This window comes from Pestalotiopsis fici, assembly GCF_000516985.1.
Source record: "Pestalotiopsis fici W106-1 unplaced genomic scaffold PFICI_Scf_4, whole genome shotgun sequence".
In the NCBI taxonomy this organism is placed as follows: domain Eukaryota; kingdom Fungi; phylum Ascomycota; class Sordariomycetes; order Amphisphaeriales; family Sporocadaceae; genus Pestalotiopsis; species Pestalotiopsis fici.
In genome coordinates this window covers 744539-763294 of record NW_006917094.1, presented here as the reverse complement: position 1 = coordinate 763294, position 18756 = coordinate 744539, and the positions used below count along the sequence as shown (strand labels likewise).

Below are 18756 nucleotides of genomic sequence, written 5' to 3'. Positions count from 1 at the left end.
AAAAGAAAACTGACCTTGGCGCTCTGACCTGTGGTCATGAGTGAGACTAGTTGTCAACTAATTGCTCAAGGTTACCCATGGATGTTGAAGGGCAAAATGAGACACACATGTCGGAGTGGACGCTTGCTGTTGGGGGTTCATGTAGATTCACCATTGCTATCTGTCTGGAGTACCTGCCGACTTGAACATCATGATGAAATATTTTGATCAAGATTGACGATTGCAGAAAAGCTATAATTGTAGAGGAGACAATTGGGCCAGTTTTTATATCAGACAAACGAATGGAAATGGTATTGAATTATACAGGTAGAGGTCAAAAGTGATGGATCTAGATTATGCAGAAGCTGAACGTGGTACCGAAACCCGACGGCATTTAAACCTCGTGGACATCGACGACGTCGCCATATTGGTTAAGTCCAATCTCCTTCTTGGCCAGGGAAGCCTTGACTGGGTTCTTGGCTGCAAAGATCTCATCGAGTTCCTCGAGCTGGAAAAAAAAGAAAGTAATGGTTAGTAACAGAGTACCAATGGAAAGCGAGGCATTGCTCGGGCAGAGAACAAAACTTACAGTGCGACCCTTGGTCTCGGGAATGTACATCCAGATTATCAAGGCCTGGATGGCGTCTTGGACCGTAAAGATGACATAGGTGATCCAGCCAATGTTCTGCATGGCCACGGGCCAGGCAAACTGGTTGAGGAGACCACCAACGTTGACGGCAAGGGACGAAAAGGCCATGCCCTTGGCGCGCATCTCAAAGGAGAGGACCTCGACCGGGAACAGGGCCTGCAGCGGGGTGATTCCGATCGAGTAAACGGAGCCAAAGATGAAGATCATGGCGAGAGAGGCCTGCGAGGCGGCGTGGTTGGTGCCCTGGCGGGCTGTCCCGTCCGAGTTGATGCCACCACCCGACTTGGCAAACTCGGCAGCGGCAATGGTCATGCCGAGCCAAATGACGCAGCAGGCCGTAAAGGAAAAGATGAGGAGGGGACGGCGACCGACGCGGTCGACCAGCAGAGCACCGACAATGGCGCACAGGAACTGCTGGCACGAGTTGATCAGGGTAATGTTGGCCTGCTCAATGTTGTTGAGATACCCGGCAGACTCCAAGACGGCGCCCAAAAAGTAGGAAATCACGGCGTTGCCGGCCCACTGACCAAAGATGGAGACGGCAATGTTGCACATGAGCCTGTAGACCGAGGCCCGGTTGCGGAACAGGGCGCGGTAGTCCCACCATCTCTTGTCGGCGCCGTCCATGTTGAGCAGCTCCTCGTACTCGTGCATCTGGAGCGAGACCCAGGGGCTCTCTGCGTTGCCGTTGCCGTGGTACTTGGTGAGCATGGCCTTGGCAGCTTCCTTTTTGTTGTTGACGTAGAGCCATCGAGGCGACTCGGGCAGGAAAAAGACAAAGAGGACGATGAGGCCGGAGAAGAGGGCCTGGAGCCAGGTGATGACGCGCCAGGAGTAGTCGCCGCCAACGTTGAGAGCACCGCGGGCCGCTCCCGAGGCGATGATGGCGCCCGAGAACCACAAGGTGTTGTACATGGCACCGACGGTACCTCGGAACGCTGGGTGGTTGATCTCGACGACGTACATGGGACCGGCGGCGGCGGCAATGGAGACGCCGAAACCGAGCAAGAAACGACCGCCCATGAAGGCCTGAGATGCGTGAGAAGTACCTTGGATAATGGTACCTAGGATAACCAGGCCAGCACCAATCACCATGCCGACTCTTCTGCCCCAGGTATCAATGGCAGGACCGACGAATGGAAGGGCGACAACACCACCAATCTGGTACATGGAAGAGACAATTCCAGCCCAGATACCGGAGCTCTGCACTCCATAATACTCCTTGAACGCCTTGTTCTGCAAAAGGTTGTTGATGAGGGAGCCATCGTAGCCGTTCATGGTCGAGCAGAAGAAGCCAATGATGGAGAATGCATAAATCAGCATCTGAGGACGAGTCCAAGCCCTCGGGGGCTCCTTGGTCATGGCTTCGGCAAAGGCTTCATTTCCCTTGACGACTTTGACCTCGACCTGCTCCTAAAATTATGGTTGTTAGTCATTGGGCGCATTTTTTTTCTCTTTTGGGGCGAGGCGAGCATAGTTACCTTCTCAGGAGAGGTGTGGATGTCGACGTCTTGCTTTTCGAGCGACATGATGATGATGGACAGCCGTAATCACGTACTCGCGAGACACTACAAGGTTGATGGGTAGTACAATGAAGATATGCTATATAGCATAGAATGGCCGCGAGCAGCCCCGAAAAGAAAGCAGGGAGGGAAAAGAAAGCGTGGTGACTGTCAAACGGACACCTGGAGGAGACCAGGGAGTAGTATGATCCCCGGACTCGAGGTCAGAGGCATTCTTTATATCTCTAAAGTCTCTTCATAATCGTTCTCGCCAGATGGTAGCAATAAGGACCAGGGATGTCCATCCCAGCTACACCATATCACGACCCATGCAAGGACGCTTGGAGCTGAAGGCCAATGAAATTCATGGGTGGCTGCAAAGGCGATCCGAAAACCGCGTTGGCCAAACCAAACCCTTGTCGGACATGTATACGAAATAGATGCATGCCACTGGCGAGATCGCCCCGGCTATCCCATCCTTTCGATTCTTATTACACTTGGATTGCCCCAAATTCTCAGAGACTTGCCATTTACACAATCTATATTTCGGTGCTGGGGTGAGTGAAGATAATCAAGGTAGTTCATAGGACAAATAGCAGGAGTTGGGGGGGAGGTGGGTAGACAAAAATTCCATAGTCGGGCATGTTCGTTTCAAAAACTTATGTTCAATCGGATAGCCAAGTACTAGATGAGCCAAGTCCAGTCTTGGCTTCCGAAAGGTGGTGGGATCTGACTACTACTGTTGTTGTATCTACCTTGGCCCGCTGCTGTCGGCAAAGGGACTGAGTGAGAGAGAGGTCGCCGGTCAATGGTCTTGAAACCGGAGGAAATCCCCATGTTTGGCATCAATGGGCCACCTTATTATTCACTTGTCGTGTGGTAGTGGTGGTGGTGCATCTGGGGAAGTTTAACGAGGTGGATTTTCCCCGGATCGGCGGCTTCGATGGATTCCTCCACAAAAGTTTGACACTTCCTCGGACAGCTTCAGCAGCAGCCACTATTCTCGAGATGGTACCTCTAAAGGCTGTAATCCTTTTCGCAAGACTTGCCAACTGCTCATGGCTAGATGGGCCAAGCGAGTTACGCAGATCATGAATCTCTCATTCACTCATATTGTCCCATGCCAAATTGGAGCAGACCAAACGAAAGAAAAGGTGGCGTCTCAAAGTCCTCGAAAAAGAGCGGCGACCAGGGGCTGAACCAACGGCGTAGCGTACAGTACCTAACATGGCGACACTGACGACGCGCTCGGAGACACGGCCCTCGGTTCCAGCAAGTCAAAAAGGGAATGGGCGCTATCCTTCACCCTGGCTGAGTGAGCGGTATCCCGACCCGGGGGGGTTACCTCGTGTAAGCTTATTTTGCAATCTTTTGGGGGTTTAATCGAAAAAAGCTCGAATCCACCGACATACATCGTACAACACCGACCCGTTGCAGCGGGTTCCAATCAAGACCATCATGCAAAGCGAAATGCATTCTACAAAAAGGGGGGCGGCCGAGTGCAGCAGAGGTGGTGGTGTCATGCACACGCGAGCACCAAGAAAAAAAAAGAGAGACGAAAAAAAAGGTGCTGATCGTTCGAGTCCGCTAATGGGCTTGGAGTTTGCATATCGAGGCGCTTTACCGATTGAATACACGGGCCGTCTTCCTCCATCCTGCTCAACAGGGGTTAGTCAGGGCCCAACGTCCAACCTTGGCAGGGAGAAGAGAGGTGAGCTGAGATGTAGTAGTAGTAGCAGGATTATGATTTTGATTGTACATGTTGTTTCGGTTTGTCCATTGTTTAATCGAGAAAAATACATTTAGACACGAGAGCAAATATGCCACATATGCGCCAAATCTTAGAAATCATGGAAAACGCAAACAAAAATCCTCGGCCTGTGACTGGTGGATATATACTCATTACACTACCCAGCGGCCACACGGCTGCCTTGATGTGAGAAGTAGTCGTCCGCCACAAGAAGTGCTCTCGTTTCGGGCGTTGGCATGTGTTCCATTCATTTGCTGGATCAAGCCAGAATGTTTCTACGCACTTTGTTGGCTGAAAAGAGCCTACAGGATCGCTATCGCAATTCTTGAATTGGGACTTAGCTTGGGAAGATCGTGCCGAGAGCAGTCTTGGCAAATCAAAAGACATTTGTCTGATGCCTTGGTGAAGCATTATCCTGCATTGTCATTCTAGAGGGTGCCACAAACGAAATCATGAATCAACAATTATTTCGTTTGCATGAACAAGACCAAATGGAGCAAGCATCTTTCCGTCTCAAAGAGAACTGCTAAATCACCATAGGGCAGTCATGGGCATCTCCTAGAACATACTCCGAGGAAGGAAGAGGGACTCGAGCAAAGTATATAGCAATACCCAAGCTTTGTCCTACACTGGCTTCTCGATATTAAATCGGTATTTCATGCCAGATGCACACTGCAGTCTACTCAGGGGCAACACCCAATAAACACCCTCTCAAAGTAAGACAGCATGACATTCAGCTTTTAATCGAAACCCAGAATTCGCAACCTCACTCTATCCATGTAGCACTGGCATACATGTCAAGCCCAATGGAGGCCACCCACAATATATGCAGAATCTCCCTCATGGTAACCTCGGACACCCTGCCCCAGTAGTGAGGCTCATGGAAGCCTCTTGCCCCCCCTTGCTTTCGGTTGTAGACTATTGCAGCACCGTTTTCAACAATGCTGCATTGGGAATCATGCAGACTACGATCTGCTCATCGTGTTTTCAATGACCAATAGCTTTCTAGTTCCAGTATAGAAAAAGAATAAACCGCGCAAGCTGGCTGATCTCGTTTCACCGGCAGCACGGCGCGACTCTCAGCTGAGGGGGCAAATTCACCGTGAGAAGGCCCGCATGTGGACGATCATCCGATGGCTAATGATTGTGCATAAGGAGTCTGACAAGAGGATACTGAACCCGTATTCGATCACCTTGTACCCGTGCAGGGGATAATCCGCCGGGTAGGCAAGGAGCATCCATCACTACCTAGCCAAACGAGAACCAGCTCTGCTTTCTTGCCTCTTTCGTAGAGACAAGACTTTAGCTTTTTAGTAAAGAATAGTTTTCATTAGTCGTGTAATGACTCTCCATCATTGTGACGATTAAAGGCACTCCTGTCAGTGCTATACTAAAAGTAAGAGGCAGTATCCAGGGGTGCTTCACTTCCCTGGGTACACTAGACGAACCTGTTGGCACGTCTCTTTCGTACTTTGGTGATCAACTCTCTTGTCCTGAAGCTCTTCGTGCTTGTTCTAACCATTGTATCGACCATAGCAAAAGCCCAAATGTTCACGCGATCAATTCAATCTCCTCTTCCCCCCAGGATCGAAATACTCAAAGCTATCGAGCACTCATCTTTCGTGGAGCACACTCTTACCAGAGCTTTTGACATGTATAGAAAGGAAAGAAAAAGACATGGGCCATGGCTTTCGAGATTCTAACATGAGCTGGCAAAGTGTCGGCATTGTGGAAGCCATCTGTCACACGTCACGACCATGGAGAAGAAAAGCGCGAGATCCTACAAGCAATCACGAACAAATCATTGCTAGTCCCAGTCGATAACGCGGACCACGGGCGCCAACTTTGGTGTGGAACAAGAGGTCTCTTGAGAAAAATGGACGTACACACGTCACGGTGAGTCGTGCTGGCTTGAGCACTGCGTATATACAAGAAATCGATTCAACACCATATTCGAGTCTCTTTCAAACAAGGAAACAGCAACAATCCACCTGGCTCTCGAGATATCCGTTATATTTAGATAGCGAGATCAGCTATAACAGACTGACGAGTATCATGGGGGTAGTGACTGCTTGACGTCGTGCGGTATATGGAGAATCAATACTTGCCTTTGAAAATCACCTACCGGGCTTCACTTCAACGTACACATAGGCACCTCTAGCGAAGAAATTCCCCATCTTCTGTGCAGAAATGATATTGGAGTTGGTATCATATTGAGCGTACAAGTACAAGTAATACAGATTGATTTTTCCCTTTACCAAAACAGCATATTGACGCCATTCATTCTTTCACAAGTGTACCATGTGCGGATTTGACATCATGATGACAACCACAGGCCCTTCTTACAGGCTCCGAGCATTGTCGCCAACCTTGACACCGACGCCAACCTCTGCGACATTTCCATCGCGTGGCGGCTGTGCCCCGAGTCCCTCCTCTTCAACGTCGACGGCCACCTCGACGCCATCGCGTCGATACACTGTGTCGGTGCGTTCTGGCGACGGCCTCGAAGGCACCGCCTCAAAGTCGGGTAGATTGTCAAACATGGCACCAATATCTCCGAACCGATACAGACCGCTCTTTTGCGGCTTGGGCGCCTCGAAGCGTTGTGTAGGCTCGCCAAACGGTGGGAGAGACCGGAACAGCATGGCTCCGCCGACGGCTGCGAGTGCTGCTACCACACTGCCAACCGTCATGAGGACCTGCGTTGGATCCTGTTTCTGGTCCTGTGACTTGACGCCCTCGCCGTTCCATTGCCTCCATGCCTCGCCGACTCCAGGGGCGTTTTGTATCACGTTCTCGGCAAACTGGCCCAAAGTCCTTGTAACGCCCCGAGGGGTTGGGCAGGCCCAGGGTAGTTGCTCATTGTCCGCTCGCCACCTCACGGGCACGGAATGCATATGGTCCAGGAATTGCGCGAGCCGGCTGCCTGCCTGGCTCCGCCTCATGCAAGTATCCATGAACGGGTGCGGCGTCTTGACGCGGAGGAGCTCTAGATATCCGAGAGCCAAAAAGTCCAAGGACGATGGAGTCTCTCGGCCAAAGAAATACGGGCCATCCCCCCGCAGCTCATCAAGCACGGAGAAAAAGTCCTCCGTGATGCTCTGAAGACGTATGGCGGCGGCCTGCTCTGGCGCCATGGTGGTGCTCACCTTTGGGCGGAGGGGGAGGCGGAGAAAGCCTGTCGACGTGGTCGGCGCCGTCGTTGACCTATTGGACTCGGACGAGCCATCTGCCGGGTCAACGTCGGCGGCCAGGTGGTCTAATCCGAGGTGTTCCGTCCTCGCGATAGCCGCGGAGCGGATCTTGAGCGGAACGGTCCACGTCAGAGGGAAGGGGAGGAGCGCCGAGTACGCCGGCCGGGTCAGGTCCGCCCAGGCGCTCGGCGAGACATAGAGCGAGAAGGCGACGAGAGCTGATCCGCGCGACTGGATGTAGGATGCGTACGCTAGAGTATCAGCTTGCTGGGTCCTGCCGAGAGCACTGTCGATCGACCATGCAGAGTTCTGCAGACTGAGGTACTCGACAATATTAGTGTACCCTGAAATCCATGTGCCATTGTGATGTAGGGCAGGGAGTGTTTCTGTTAGACCATGGTCAGTTTTCCATCTTTCCCGGTCGATCAGCAGCGGTGAAGTCCGATATGGAGTTAGAGGCAAGGGACCGACGACGGGTAGGGAGGTACACGTGTGTGTGTGATGGTCAGGGTAGGGGATCGCGTGATGGCGCGGCCGGCGTGGGGTGGGATGGCGGTTAGCAAAAAGGCAATAAGACCTACGATCAGGGTTGAGGGCTGCGTCATTGCTGGCGATCAACGACCAGTCCCCGGTGGGAACTACATGGCCAAGATACGAAAGGGCGGCAAGGGATTCGGGATCAATGGACGGTAATCCAAAGGCTGGTCCCCAAATGTGAAGCTCGAGAGCCATGACTTGGGTCCGACTTGAAATAGTCGGTGGAGGAGGGCAAGGCTACCGAATGAATGCACCTTTCTTCCAGGTCGAAGGTTTATCGAGTGAGTCTGGACAACTCGAACGTTGCGACTAAGGACAATGTTCAAGCTTCATCCACTAAGCAGGGCCGTCCATAAGGCTCATCAACGGTACCCAAAGTGTGGATGGTGCGCCGAATGCAGCTGGGTGCGGAAAAACTCAAAACCAAGAAAAAGTAGCAGCAGCACCTCTAATTGGCGTGCACTTGATGGAAAAAAACTTTCAAAGTTGGCCCTGAAAGGCTAGATCGAGGCAAAGAAAAGCTCAATCGAGCTGGAACCCAATCCGCTTCAGGAATGCCGAGGACTTTTGAGCCTTGCCTAAGCTGATCGGTCGAAATCTTGTTTAGATGGAGAAAAAGATGGAAAAGGCACCGGGGCGCTTGCACCGAGTCCGAGTCGTTGGAAATGCGGCCGCGACGGACGGGCGAGGATCACTTCCGGACTTCGTTATCGCGGCCGATGCGGAGAGCCCCAGAAGGGGAGGGGCAGAAAAATTTGTATGGAGTACAAGCGATAAGGAGACTGCAAGTACCATGGATAACTACCAGCACACTAACAACTCATTGGCGGCTTGTCACCACGTGGAACTGGCACGCGTCGACGTCACGCGAAGATCAGTGCGGGTTGGCCGGTGACAAGCTGCCACGCTGCACAGTCAGCAGCTGCAAAGGAGCCGGACGGACTGGCTTGACTGGAGTAGAACCCCTGAGATATGAAACACAGGTAAGGGATCTTGGTTGGGATTTTAGTGTCCAGCAGGACAAGGTAGCTGGTAGGTAAACGATTCAAAATTAAGTATTCACACTTTCAATCTCTTTTTTTGCATATTTGCCACCACTTGGTCGCAACTGTTCCTGAACGGTCCAGGGGGTGGCAAATGGCAATCGAGATATGTGCTAGGTTTCCACGGTATTACCGTTGAATAGTGCAACGCTATCGTCGCAAGGAACGTATTCGTTTTTGGGTTGCAATTGGCAAAATTTTTGATGAGACGCCAGCGCAAAGTTTGCGCTGCCTACGTTCTTGGATACTCAGTTCCGTGACTGGCTCGACATTTCCGCTGATGATATCAACACTCGACATTTATTCCGCAGAGGCTGTTGGAAAGGCTTAAAGTGCCTACCAAGGAACCCAAAACGGTCATGGTGGTTGTGGTGGTGATGGTGATGTGTGAGCCGGCGCGGGTGCTATAGAATTGGTGCTGCTTGGTAATCGTCTTTATAATCGCCATGGTGGTCAGCTTTCAACGTTATTCAAAGCGTTTTAGGTGTTATTGCGGCTGTGGCTTCATGGTTGCGGCCACCAGCGAAAAAAAAAAAAAGAGCGGTTCTCAAGTTTTGTGTATTTCCCAATCCGTCTCTTACAGTTGCCCATATTCGTCCAATTGGTGATGCATAGCTTGTCCAAATGCAAATGCGCTCGGCCCATGCTCAAACCAAAAGAGCAGAGGCCAAGTCCTCCGGCAAAACCTTGGACACGGCTATCGTCGAGCTTGTAAATGGTAAACTGCCTGACGGGGCCGAGAGCTCATCACTCAGCCGAGGTAACTCTGGCGACTTGTTTTCTCTATCAGACGAAACAATACCTGGGCAAAGCGAAAGTCTTGTTTTGTCAACATCGCGTTCTGGGCAGCTAAGCTTCCTGCAGGTTGTCGGACAAAACGCCATGGCTGAGACGATGCGCCGATTACTCTTACCATGTTATTAGCACGCACGAAACGCATCATGATAAACGTGCTTGCGGCTCACGGCAGTAGTTTCCCCCAGGTACGGTACGGTAAACTTGGCTCAAGCTCCAACAAGTCCGGCGGGATTCAAGGACTTGGCGTGAGCTTTCAACACTCCGGCGGAGGATCTCCTCCCTCCCTCCCTCCCTCCTAAGCGCGCCCTCTCCCTCGGGTTACTGGATTTGCACAAACCTTTTCAACTATCTTCTACGTACTTCTTTCTTGGGATTGCCCTGTTGACTAAGAGAGGGCAGACTTGACTACTGCAGTATACCAAGAATAATTCGGCTACCGGATGAGCCGGTCTAAAGTAGTAGACCAGCTGTGCCTGCAGTAAGTCTCGCAGCGATTACTCGCATATGGCCTGTTTCGTACCAGCACGAGTCGTGAGGCCTTCCAGGAAAGGCAGGAAAGGGATATTCCCACGATCTCATCAGAAAAGAGCGATCGAACCTAAAAATGCCTATACGCTTGAGTCCGGCGGTCCGGGCGGAGTGCGAATTGCAACGAAAGAGCGAGAGCCTGGGCTGGGCTCGGTATGGTCGGGGACATCAAACCAGCTCTGGCGAATGGAAAACAACGTTCCAGGTTATTCCAAGTTTTGATGGCCAAGACTAAGAGAAATGTTCCTCTAAAAGTGTCTAGCTACCGTGACTACCATTACTACTACATTACGCACACGAGGAAGAAAAAATACATCTGATGTACTTTGTAGTGTACGAATACGTAGTGTAGCCAACAACGGAAGTTTGTAGAAGAAAGACTGCCCAGGTCATTGACGATGACTACCTACATACGATATAGTACTATTCCATTTTGGCTTTCCCGGCGAGCTGGGGCAGGCACAAAGGCAACGTGGGCGCTCGTACGCAGATAGTTTCATGCGGGTCTGGCAGGTCATCAGACGTCTTGCATGTTTGCAATTTCATGCACCTTTAAGTTGCCCAAAAGTTGCAGTATTTTTTGTGGTCCTGTGGGAGTTGTAGGTGGTAATGAACCTTTTTGATCTTGTTGCTCATCACTTTTATTTTCGACACTACGCTTCAGCTTTTCCCCCCTCCCCCCCCCCAGACGCGCATCACTACGCCAATCGTGTATGGAGTCTATGTACCAGCGAAGCGGGTCTCCATCTCAACTCTTCTCAATGGCTATTGACGATAGCAAGATCTATTACATGGTATGTACTGTACCCGTCGTCCATTCGTAATCATGGAGTTTTCTCTAAAACTCCATCTCCATGGGCAATCGTATCTTTTGCCTCCGTCGCAAAACCAGGGGCCGGCGCTGGCCAATTGGCTCGCAAACATTCAGTCTCCGCTGTATTAAGTGATCGATTAAGTGCTGCGTGTCAAAGAGTACATGATGTAACTGGTAAATTAATCCAATGTGACGACTCGTTGGTCAGCCTCCACTCTTTTTTTTCCCTCCCCCTCCAAAAAGGGACATGGGAAAAACGGGTGGAGACGCTCTGAGCCGTCGCCATTTCCGAGGCTGCGTTAGTCTATGCGGATCTCCTTTGGGATTTTCTCTGTCGTCTCTTTCCGTCCATGACCTTTGTACTATGTAACTTGTTTTGCGCTTTTCTCTAAATTGCCAAATAATCGGTAGTTTAGTGGGGAGAGAGAGAGAAAATCAGGGAAAGGATAGTGTACTTGCAAGGCGTGGTCCAGCGGTTGCCAGCGTGGCCATGTAATTTTTTCGACTGTTTCTTTGCGTGTCAAGTTTGTCACTTGCATTAGGGTACGGGTCACGCTGATTTTCGCTGACGACTTCGCTTAATTATTTTCCAATCGCATCATCAACCTAGGCCTCATGCAAAGTGACCCCCCCAAAACCAAAACTCCACCCCACTTTTTGTGTAGAAAAATGTAAGGGACAGGAGAAAGGTGCCAGATGGGCAGAGAGTAAGATGATGATCGAGGGGCTGTGGGTGGGTTTGGTATCGATTTCGCTTCATCTGCGGCAAGGTATCAAGCTGCAACAACATTGGCATACCGTACATCCATACCTACAATACTACATACGTCCGGAAGGTACGGCTTTAATTCGTTGTATGCAGCGGGGCATCGGCAATATGACTGGCCCCGTCAACTCTCTCCAGGGACATCATCTCGAGAGCAAACGAGTATACGTTGCAAACGGGGGTATTGCGTGGCCAATAATCATACGATTTAGACCTGACGATATGGGAATCCCCGATGAACTATTACTAGATTGCACGTTTTCACAAAGCCAAGCAAAGTAAGTCATGTGTGGTATGTCAATGTTGTAGTATCATTTGATGATATTGTGTATGCCATAAACCAATGCATCAGGTCGACTTTGTCGCAAAGTCGCCGTGCAGATATCCTGATCCCCCGTAGCATGTCCCCGTAGGTAGTCATGATTCTCCCATCGTTCGTCGGGGTATCCGGCATAAACATGCCCACCGCAGAAAGACGCCCCGAGTATGCTTCTAATGGTACAAGTCGATAAAATATCCCAGAACACCATATCGTTTGCATCTCCAAGTAAAAAAAGAAAATCCCAAAACATCGACTCATTTGTAAATCCCATAGCACCGTTTTCCATGCGCGGGTGTTGTTGTCGAGAGCAACAGCCCGATATTAAAATCCCGTAGTAGTAGTACAATCGAAGACCAAAAAGCTCGCAATGCTGCGGGCGGTTGGCTCGAGTAGAGAGAGAATATATGAAATCCGTCAAGCCCAGCTCTCAAGGAAATCGTTTGTGGTTGTGTTTGCTGGAGAGTCATGGCAGGCTATGAAGGGCAAGCTTGGCCAAGGTCTTTCTTTTGATGTTCATCTCCGGTGGTATGTGTGGTATTGCAGCTTGCCGTTCGGCTGGATATATTGCATTGATGTTCGCGCAAAGGGATCCGCCAATCTGCGTGCTCGGAGTATAGTCGTTGCGGAATGCAGGTAGATTCGCTGAGGCTGCATGCGCAAGGCCGCGCCCTGCATATCATGCGCATCCCGGCAAGCTGCGGAAAAAGAGAAGTCGACACTGGAAACTAGACCTTGCTCAGACATGAGCGCCTGTTGCCTCTTTGTATGCCGTGCATCCTATGCGATCCATTGGATGTCCCCATGTGTTTTCGTCCATTTGTTGTTAAAGTTGTTGTTTGGTTCGATGGCCCGTATAAGCCAAGCTGCCAAGCTGATATATACCAACTTAAGCACGCTTGGGCAGAGGAGGCAGAGGCCGGCTCGGCGGTGGGCCGGGGCAAGGAGGCAGCTGCGATGGTCTTTGCGAGTCCATGTTGTAGTCCGAGGTAGCGTGGGAAGCCATTTGAATTGTTGTGTTGTGTGTGTAAGTCGAGAAGACTTGTAAGTGTTTGGTGTTGGTTGGTATTGTTTGAGTAGCAAAGTGACAACTTGACTAAGTAGTGGTAGCAAGTAGTGACAATGGATGAAGTTATATAGAAGAGTAGTAGTATAGACTTCTTTTGTTTGGTTTGATTGCTAGATGATCTGATGAGGTTTGAGTATTGACCAGTCTTGGATCGATGGGAGCAGGCTGCCTTATGTAGGAAGCCGGCAGTGATAGTCCTGACACTGGCCTATGTTGGATGAAGTAGATTGAGGAGGTACTTCCAGGGTTGTAGCTGGTCGGCTTAGCGTCAAGGCTGCCAGGAATACACCGCCAGACACGGACGAGGTACATGACGAGACTAGCTGCATCGGTATCCATAATATTAAAATACGGATATGGAGTGTGGCACACCCTTGCAATCAGCTAAAAAAATCGAAAATACAAAAAAGAAAAATTACTCCCCAAGAGGCAGGGCAGGGCCACCCACAGTGACGCAGCCAAGCCTGAACAGGGGGTGTACAGGACGCCTGGGGGCCATGGTGCGTGCCACACGCACGCTACCTAGGTACTTGGGTACAAACCTTGCTCTGGGCGGTGGACGTTGAGCACAGAGGGGGAGGTTCAGCACTGTTGCGCTGCGAGAGAAGTGAGAAAAAAAAGAATGAAACGAGCGCAAGCTGCCCCTGGTGAACTTGCCGCTCGATTCGACTGGTGCAACCCCCCTGACGCATCAGCGCAAGTACCGTGTACTTTCATCTGAGTCCCAAAGTCGATCGCTCTTTTGCTTCTTGGGGCCGACCGACTGCTGAGTGGACTGAACGTTGCGCGCATCAAGCTGAAGCTCAAGGCTCAGTTCAGGTTTCCCAGGGTTCTTGGTTAGGTGGTGGGCTTGGTTGGCTCCAGGGGACGCGAGGACCATCCACCCAAAATAGCGGTCGACGACTTTTTTTTTTTTTTGAACGGCTGCCTTCACCACTCCTCACTCCTCAGTGTCAACTACGCAAATCCACCACCTGCTCGCCTACTCCGGATGCGGATCTTGGACAGGCAGGCCAAGGTCAGGATCCCTTTGCGAGCAGTGGAATGAGATACTCCACTCCTTCGCAGAAGACTTGTAGAACATTCGTGATATCCACCTCGTCCAAAACCCCAGACACTGCAACCGTGCTGATGTCGTACTACCAAGGTCCAAGGCTAGCCGTGGTACGAAAAAGAAGTGGGCAGATTTTTCCTGCCCTTTCCTGTCGGTTGTACAGGCAAGACAAGGACAAGACAGACAAGGCCCTGATGAGAGAGTGTCCTGACGCGCTTGCTGACTGACTGACATGGGCCCCGTCAAAGGAGAACAGTGGATCTCATCATTTTCACGAGACAAACTGTTGCGTTGAGCATGATGTGGTCGTTACGCACTTGCTCCTAGCTTTCTCACCCGTCAGGGTCTACGCCAATGGTGCTTCGGTCGCTTCAGTCGAGCTTGCTGCCACCTTATCCAAAGCCACCGGCGCCGGAGTCCGGAAGTGGAATGAAGATGCCAAACGTCGCGTTTACCGTGGGTGAGGCAAATGAATCAAACTACTAATCGAGTATGTTGTGTAGATAGTGTTTTGGTTGGTGGGTAGATTGGTAGGTAGGTAGGCATGTCTTGTTGCAGATTCGCTCAACTTTGGTGGCCAGTCATACTACTTACTACTGCTCAATGTAGGTACATTTACACGTACACGTACATGGCTTGGGACAAGGTACCAGATCGAAACTAAAAGGCTCTCGCATACAGAAAATCTATACGTACGTCCGTAGCACAACATACTACATGGTCTCCGTCCGTCTGATGAGGTGCATTTGTGCAACAGTCCAAACAACTTGTCTCAGTCAAAGCCAATACTACCTGACCTGGCCCCATAACAGCGAAGCACCCCAGGGATAAACTGGTCAGCTGGTGTGCGTACCATGGCAGACAATCCTGAACGGGCATTGGCTCTTACCCCTGCATCCTAGCCTCAGCGGGCAATTTGATCAAGAGAGTATCCCGACATGCGCCGTCGCGGCTTATTATTGTTATTATTATTATTATCATCATCGATCGCTATTATGGAAGCAGAGTTTAGGTACTACCTAGACAAGTAAACGAAATGGTGTGCCCGTGTGCCCGTGTGCAAGTTATGGGCCAGTGGCTTTTTTAGGACGAAATACCATCTTACATATATTCCGTACTGCACTATAACACCATTTGAGTGCGAACCAATTATACTGGTCTCAAATTTGCAAAGAAGATTTGCAACTTTTCTTATGACTAGTTTCTAAAAATGTATCGATGTCATTGGTCAAGATCCGCGGAACAGAGGCGTTGTCCTGCGTATGGACGTGGCCCCAAGCAGAGAAGATTGTGGCCGATGCAAACGCGATGCGAACCCAAACGCATAGCGATAAGCCACCAGACGGTAAAAAGCAACTACAGCTACCTGTCAATATGTCAGATCGCAAACCCAGCAATCTTCACCACCGGCACAAGAAGCAATTATTATTGTCTTGTCAATTAAACATTTTCCCGTGTTGGCCCGACATGCCGGCGACCATGAAATGCACGACAGATTCCCTGCTTGCTTTTTTTTCTTCTTGCTTGATTGCTGGGGGGTCACTTATTATTAATCCAAGTTCATCGGGACTCGCACTTCGTAAAGAAATCTCAGGTGCCTTTGGTGGCATAGTGGGTGCACATCACGCTGAACTTTAATAGATAGAGTTTCTGCTCAGCCAAACCTTCATGCACTCAGGTACCGCCTTGAGCCACTGCCAAGCGGCAGCTTCCCGGCAGATCATCCATGAATATCGTTCAGCTCATTCGTTTATGACGCCAATTCGCAATATGTTGCCCGTCCCGTCCCTTTTTTTTGGTTTCTCTATTGTATTGACGGCCCAAAACGATGCACTTATTTAGGTAGTAAATGCGAGTATGATCAGATTTCTATTCGCGCACTTTTTTTACACCTCATTTTTCGTCAAAATGTTGTCGAAAATGATCCGGCGTCTTGGCGTCGGGAGAGTGAATGGATGTCAGAACTAGACGTCTTACCAATTCAGGCAATATGCTCGCCGTGATCTTCCCATCGAGACATGCAAACATAGGCCTGCTTACCCTACTCTGTGCATGTAGCGAGCCCACGTGCAAAGTCGGAACGGATAGACAAGACGTTTTACCCAACCCAGGACGGGAACAAGTTCAAGCGCATCTTGGCTATTGGAGAGGGGCCGCCCAGAGAGGCCATAGGCTGCCATGTGATAGCCGCCTGCAGAAGACTGGATCCCGCCAACGCCAGAGACGGGGGTGATAACACACACATACGCACACCAAGGCCCAACCGCATTTGAGATCTTTTTTGTCTTGTCACGATGAGGGGTTCAGTAGTCCCGAATTCACCGAAAGTCACGGACAAGCTGCATATCAGAAAAGCGTGGTCGTGACGATAAGTGCCCAACTACGGGAGCCATGCAAAAGGTGAGTCACACTGCGCTGTCCAGATTAGATGCAGTACGGAGCACGTATTCGTACTAAGACGAAACTCGTCTCCATGTTCGGCCGCCCGAAGGAAGGAAAAGAGGCGAGCGAGCAATTGATAATTCCAATCAATCCATTTCTTACCGACCAGGGCACCTCCATACCCTGGCCAATATTTTTTTTTTCTTGGAGGGGCGGAGCCGCAATTGTTCCTCAATCCCCAGCCTGGCGCATCCCACCAACAGCATTGTAGGCAAATGCCAAATGCCAAAAAAAAAAAAAAACACAAATGTAGCGGAGAGGGAAGGACACCGCCGGTGCCGTGCACGCCGAGCGGTACCCGGTCAATGTCGACGTCAACGGTCAGGGAATAAAGATCAACTTTTGGTGCCAAAGTGGAAAGAAGGAAAAAATTTTCACGGCAATAGAACCGAGAAGAGTACCATGTGTACTGACATATGGGGAAAACAAGTTATTCATGGGCAAATTCTTGCAGGTTTCCAGAGCCCCACGGCAGCGATCGGCTCCGGGCTCGTGCTGCATGAGGAAGTTATTCTGGACGCGAATCCTTCTCTATAATCTCGCCAAACACCAATTGATCACGCGTGCGCAGGTTTTTGTTATATTCTACATAATTAGGTCTATATGTAGGGGGCTAAGCGGAGGTGGCAGTGGCCTATATTGTGTAGACGTCGGCAATACAGTGGCTACATGCTATAGACGTACTTGCTGCATATGTAGGTCCCGGGCAATTATCCTCAAATACATTAATTGGTAAATTGAAGCCGCCCCGACGTTCCGTCGCAGGCGCCGCGACTACAACTATACACTCCGGTTGCCGACGTCGAGTAAATAGCATCCGTATTCTGCCGGCCAGCCTATCCTATACATAGCAAAGAAGTGCCACTATAGCATAGCGAGAGGCACCGCAAAAGCCTTGTCTCAATTACCTGATACATCATTGGGGAAGCATTCGGAAGCACGGATGTTGGCAGTGATGAGGCTGTGGAAACAAAATTAGCTCGCAGTATGTATAATGTATGCATGTTTCACTCAGCACAGGCAGTGCGCCCATGTACATACCTATGTAGGACGGGTACTTCGTACATACATATCCATTTTTATCAAAGGACTTTCAGGCTTCAGCCTTGGAGGTGCCAAGTCTACATTGTGGCATTGACCATTGACTATTGACTGGCATGGAAGCAAACAACAGCTCGTCCTAGTCAACTTTTGCTATGCGATCCCCATTCGCATTGATTTCACATTCTCTTTTGTTGCACAATGTCATGCTGGTTACACCGCAATGCGAACCAATATGCCGAGGCCTTTTCGTCCCCTCCATTTCACAGAATGTCCTTTCCATCTTTCTCTCCCTCTCGCTTTGATTTCTTTTTTATTTCCCTCAAAACGGGGATTTTCAGCCCGCTTCAAGCGCTGATGACCCAGGCTAACTCATGCTCGTTGGTGGGTAAAGCTGCATCTGAAGTTCAGGGATGCGATTCATTCATTAATAATAACTCTCACGATAATGAACCCCAGCCAGCGACAACGACTTTTCAACCAGGGGTCCTCATAGGGTCAAGTAGCTCGAGTGGTTCGCTCTCTGAGCCTCTCTCTCCATGGTACACACGACTATCACTTGGGGCCATATCCACGTATACCGTCATAGCCGAGCTTTGGTCGTTTCAGAGGACTGACTGATTGACATGACAGCCTGAAGCGCCAAAAGGACCCTGAAATTCGGGACATGGGCACTGACAGCTCACCAAGTGGGGACCCCTCAGCGCATTCAACGAGATTTCTGCACCGTGCACTAGAATATTGTACTAACCCGACCTTTTTTATTTTTCAACCAATTCGCGACCGTAGTGGGCGCTTCTCGTGATCTTCGCAAGCGCCGTGTCAAGGACCACGGTTCGAAAACCTGGAGAGAGACGAAAGGAAAATTTTCTTCCAGATTCTTCTCTCGAGTGCCGGGACGGTGAAGAAGCTCAGACTCTTCTGCAGTCCCGACTTTGCGGCTTAGTGACAAGTTGGGGCAAAGGGAGGGAGAGAGGAGAAAAAAACTTTAGCTGAGGCAGGCCACAAAAGGCCCTGAAAGAAGCAAGCGTAATTACCATTGGCGCAGAGACCCACTCTCCGGAAATTTGACAACCTTCTAGAAGACTTCTAAGGCCGACTATCACGATACATCAAAGACAAGGGAACGCTGTTCGGGCATACCTAACCATGCAAATCTCAGCAGGAAAGGGTTTAAAAAAAAAAAAAAAGACTGAATCGCTTCTGCGCTTTGCACCAGCTTGCCTCCCAGCCAGGGTCTAATGTTTCAGCGCGACCCATTTCTGAGCTTC

The 18756-nt window shown here is 50.3% G+C and overlaps 2 protein-coding genes across 2 annotated transcripts; both read right to left on the bottom strand.

Annotated features, from left to right (window-relative positions):
• Positions 1–373: 373 nt before the first annotated feature.
• Positions 374–2157, bottom strand: PFICI_06207 (uncharacterized protein; the record flags this gene model as incomplete). Its single annotated transcript, XM_007834788.1, has 3 exons — positions 374–487; positions 569–2041; positions 2110–2157. The coding sequence occupies 3 exons, from the start codon at positions 2155–2157 to the stop codon at positions 374–376; spliced, it is 1635 nt and encodes a 544-aa protein (XP_007832979.1).
• Positions 2158–6222: 4065 nt separating this feature from the next.
• On the bottom strand, positions 6223–7806 carry PFICI_06206 (uncharacterized protein; the record flags this gene model as incomplete). Its single annotated transcript, XM_007834787.1, has 2 exons — positions 6223–7460; positions 7656–7806. 2 exons carry the CDS (start codon positions 7804–7806, stop codon positions 6223–6225), a joined length of 1389 nt encoding a protein of 462 aa, XP_007832978.1.
• Positions 7807–18756: the final 10950 nt, after the last annotated feature.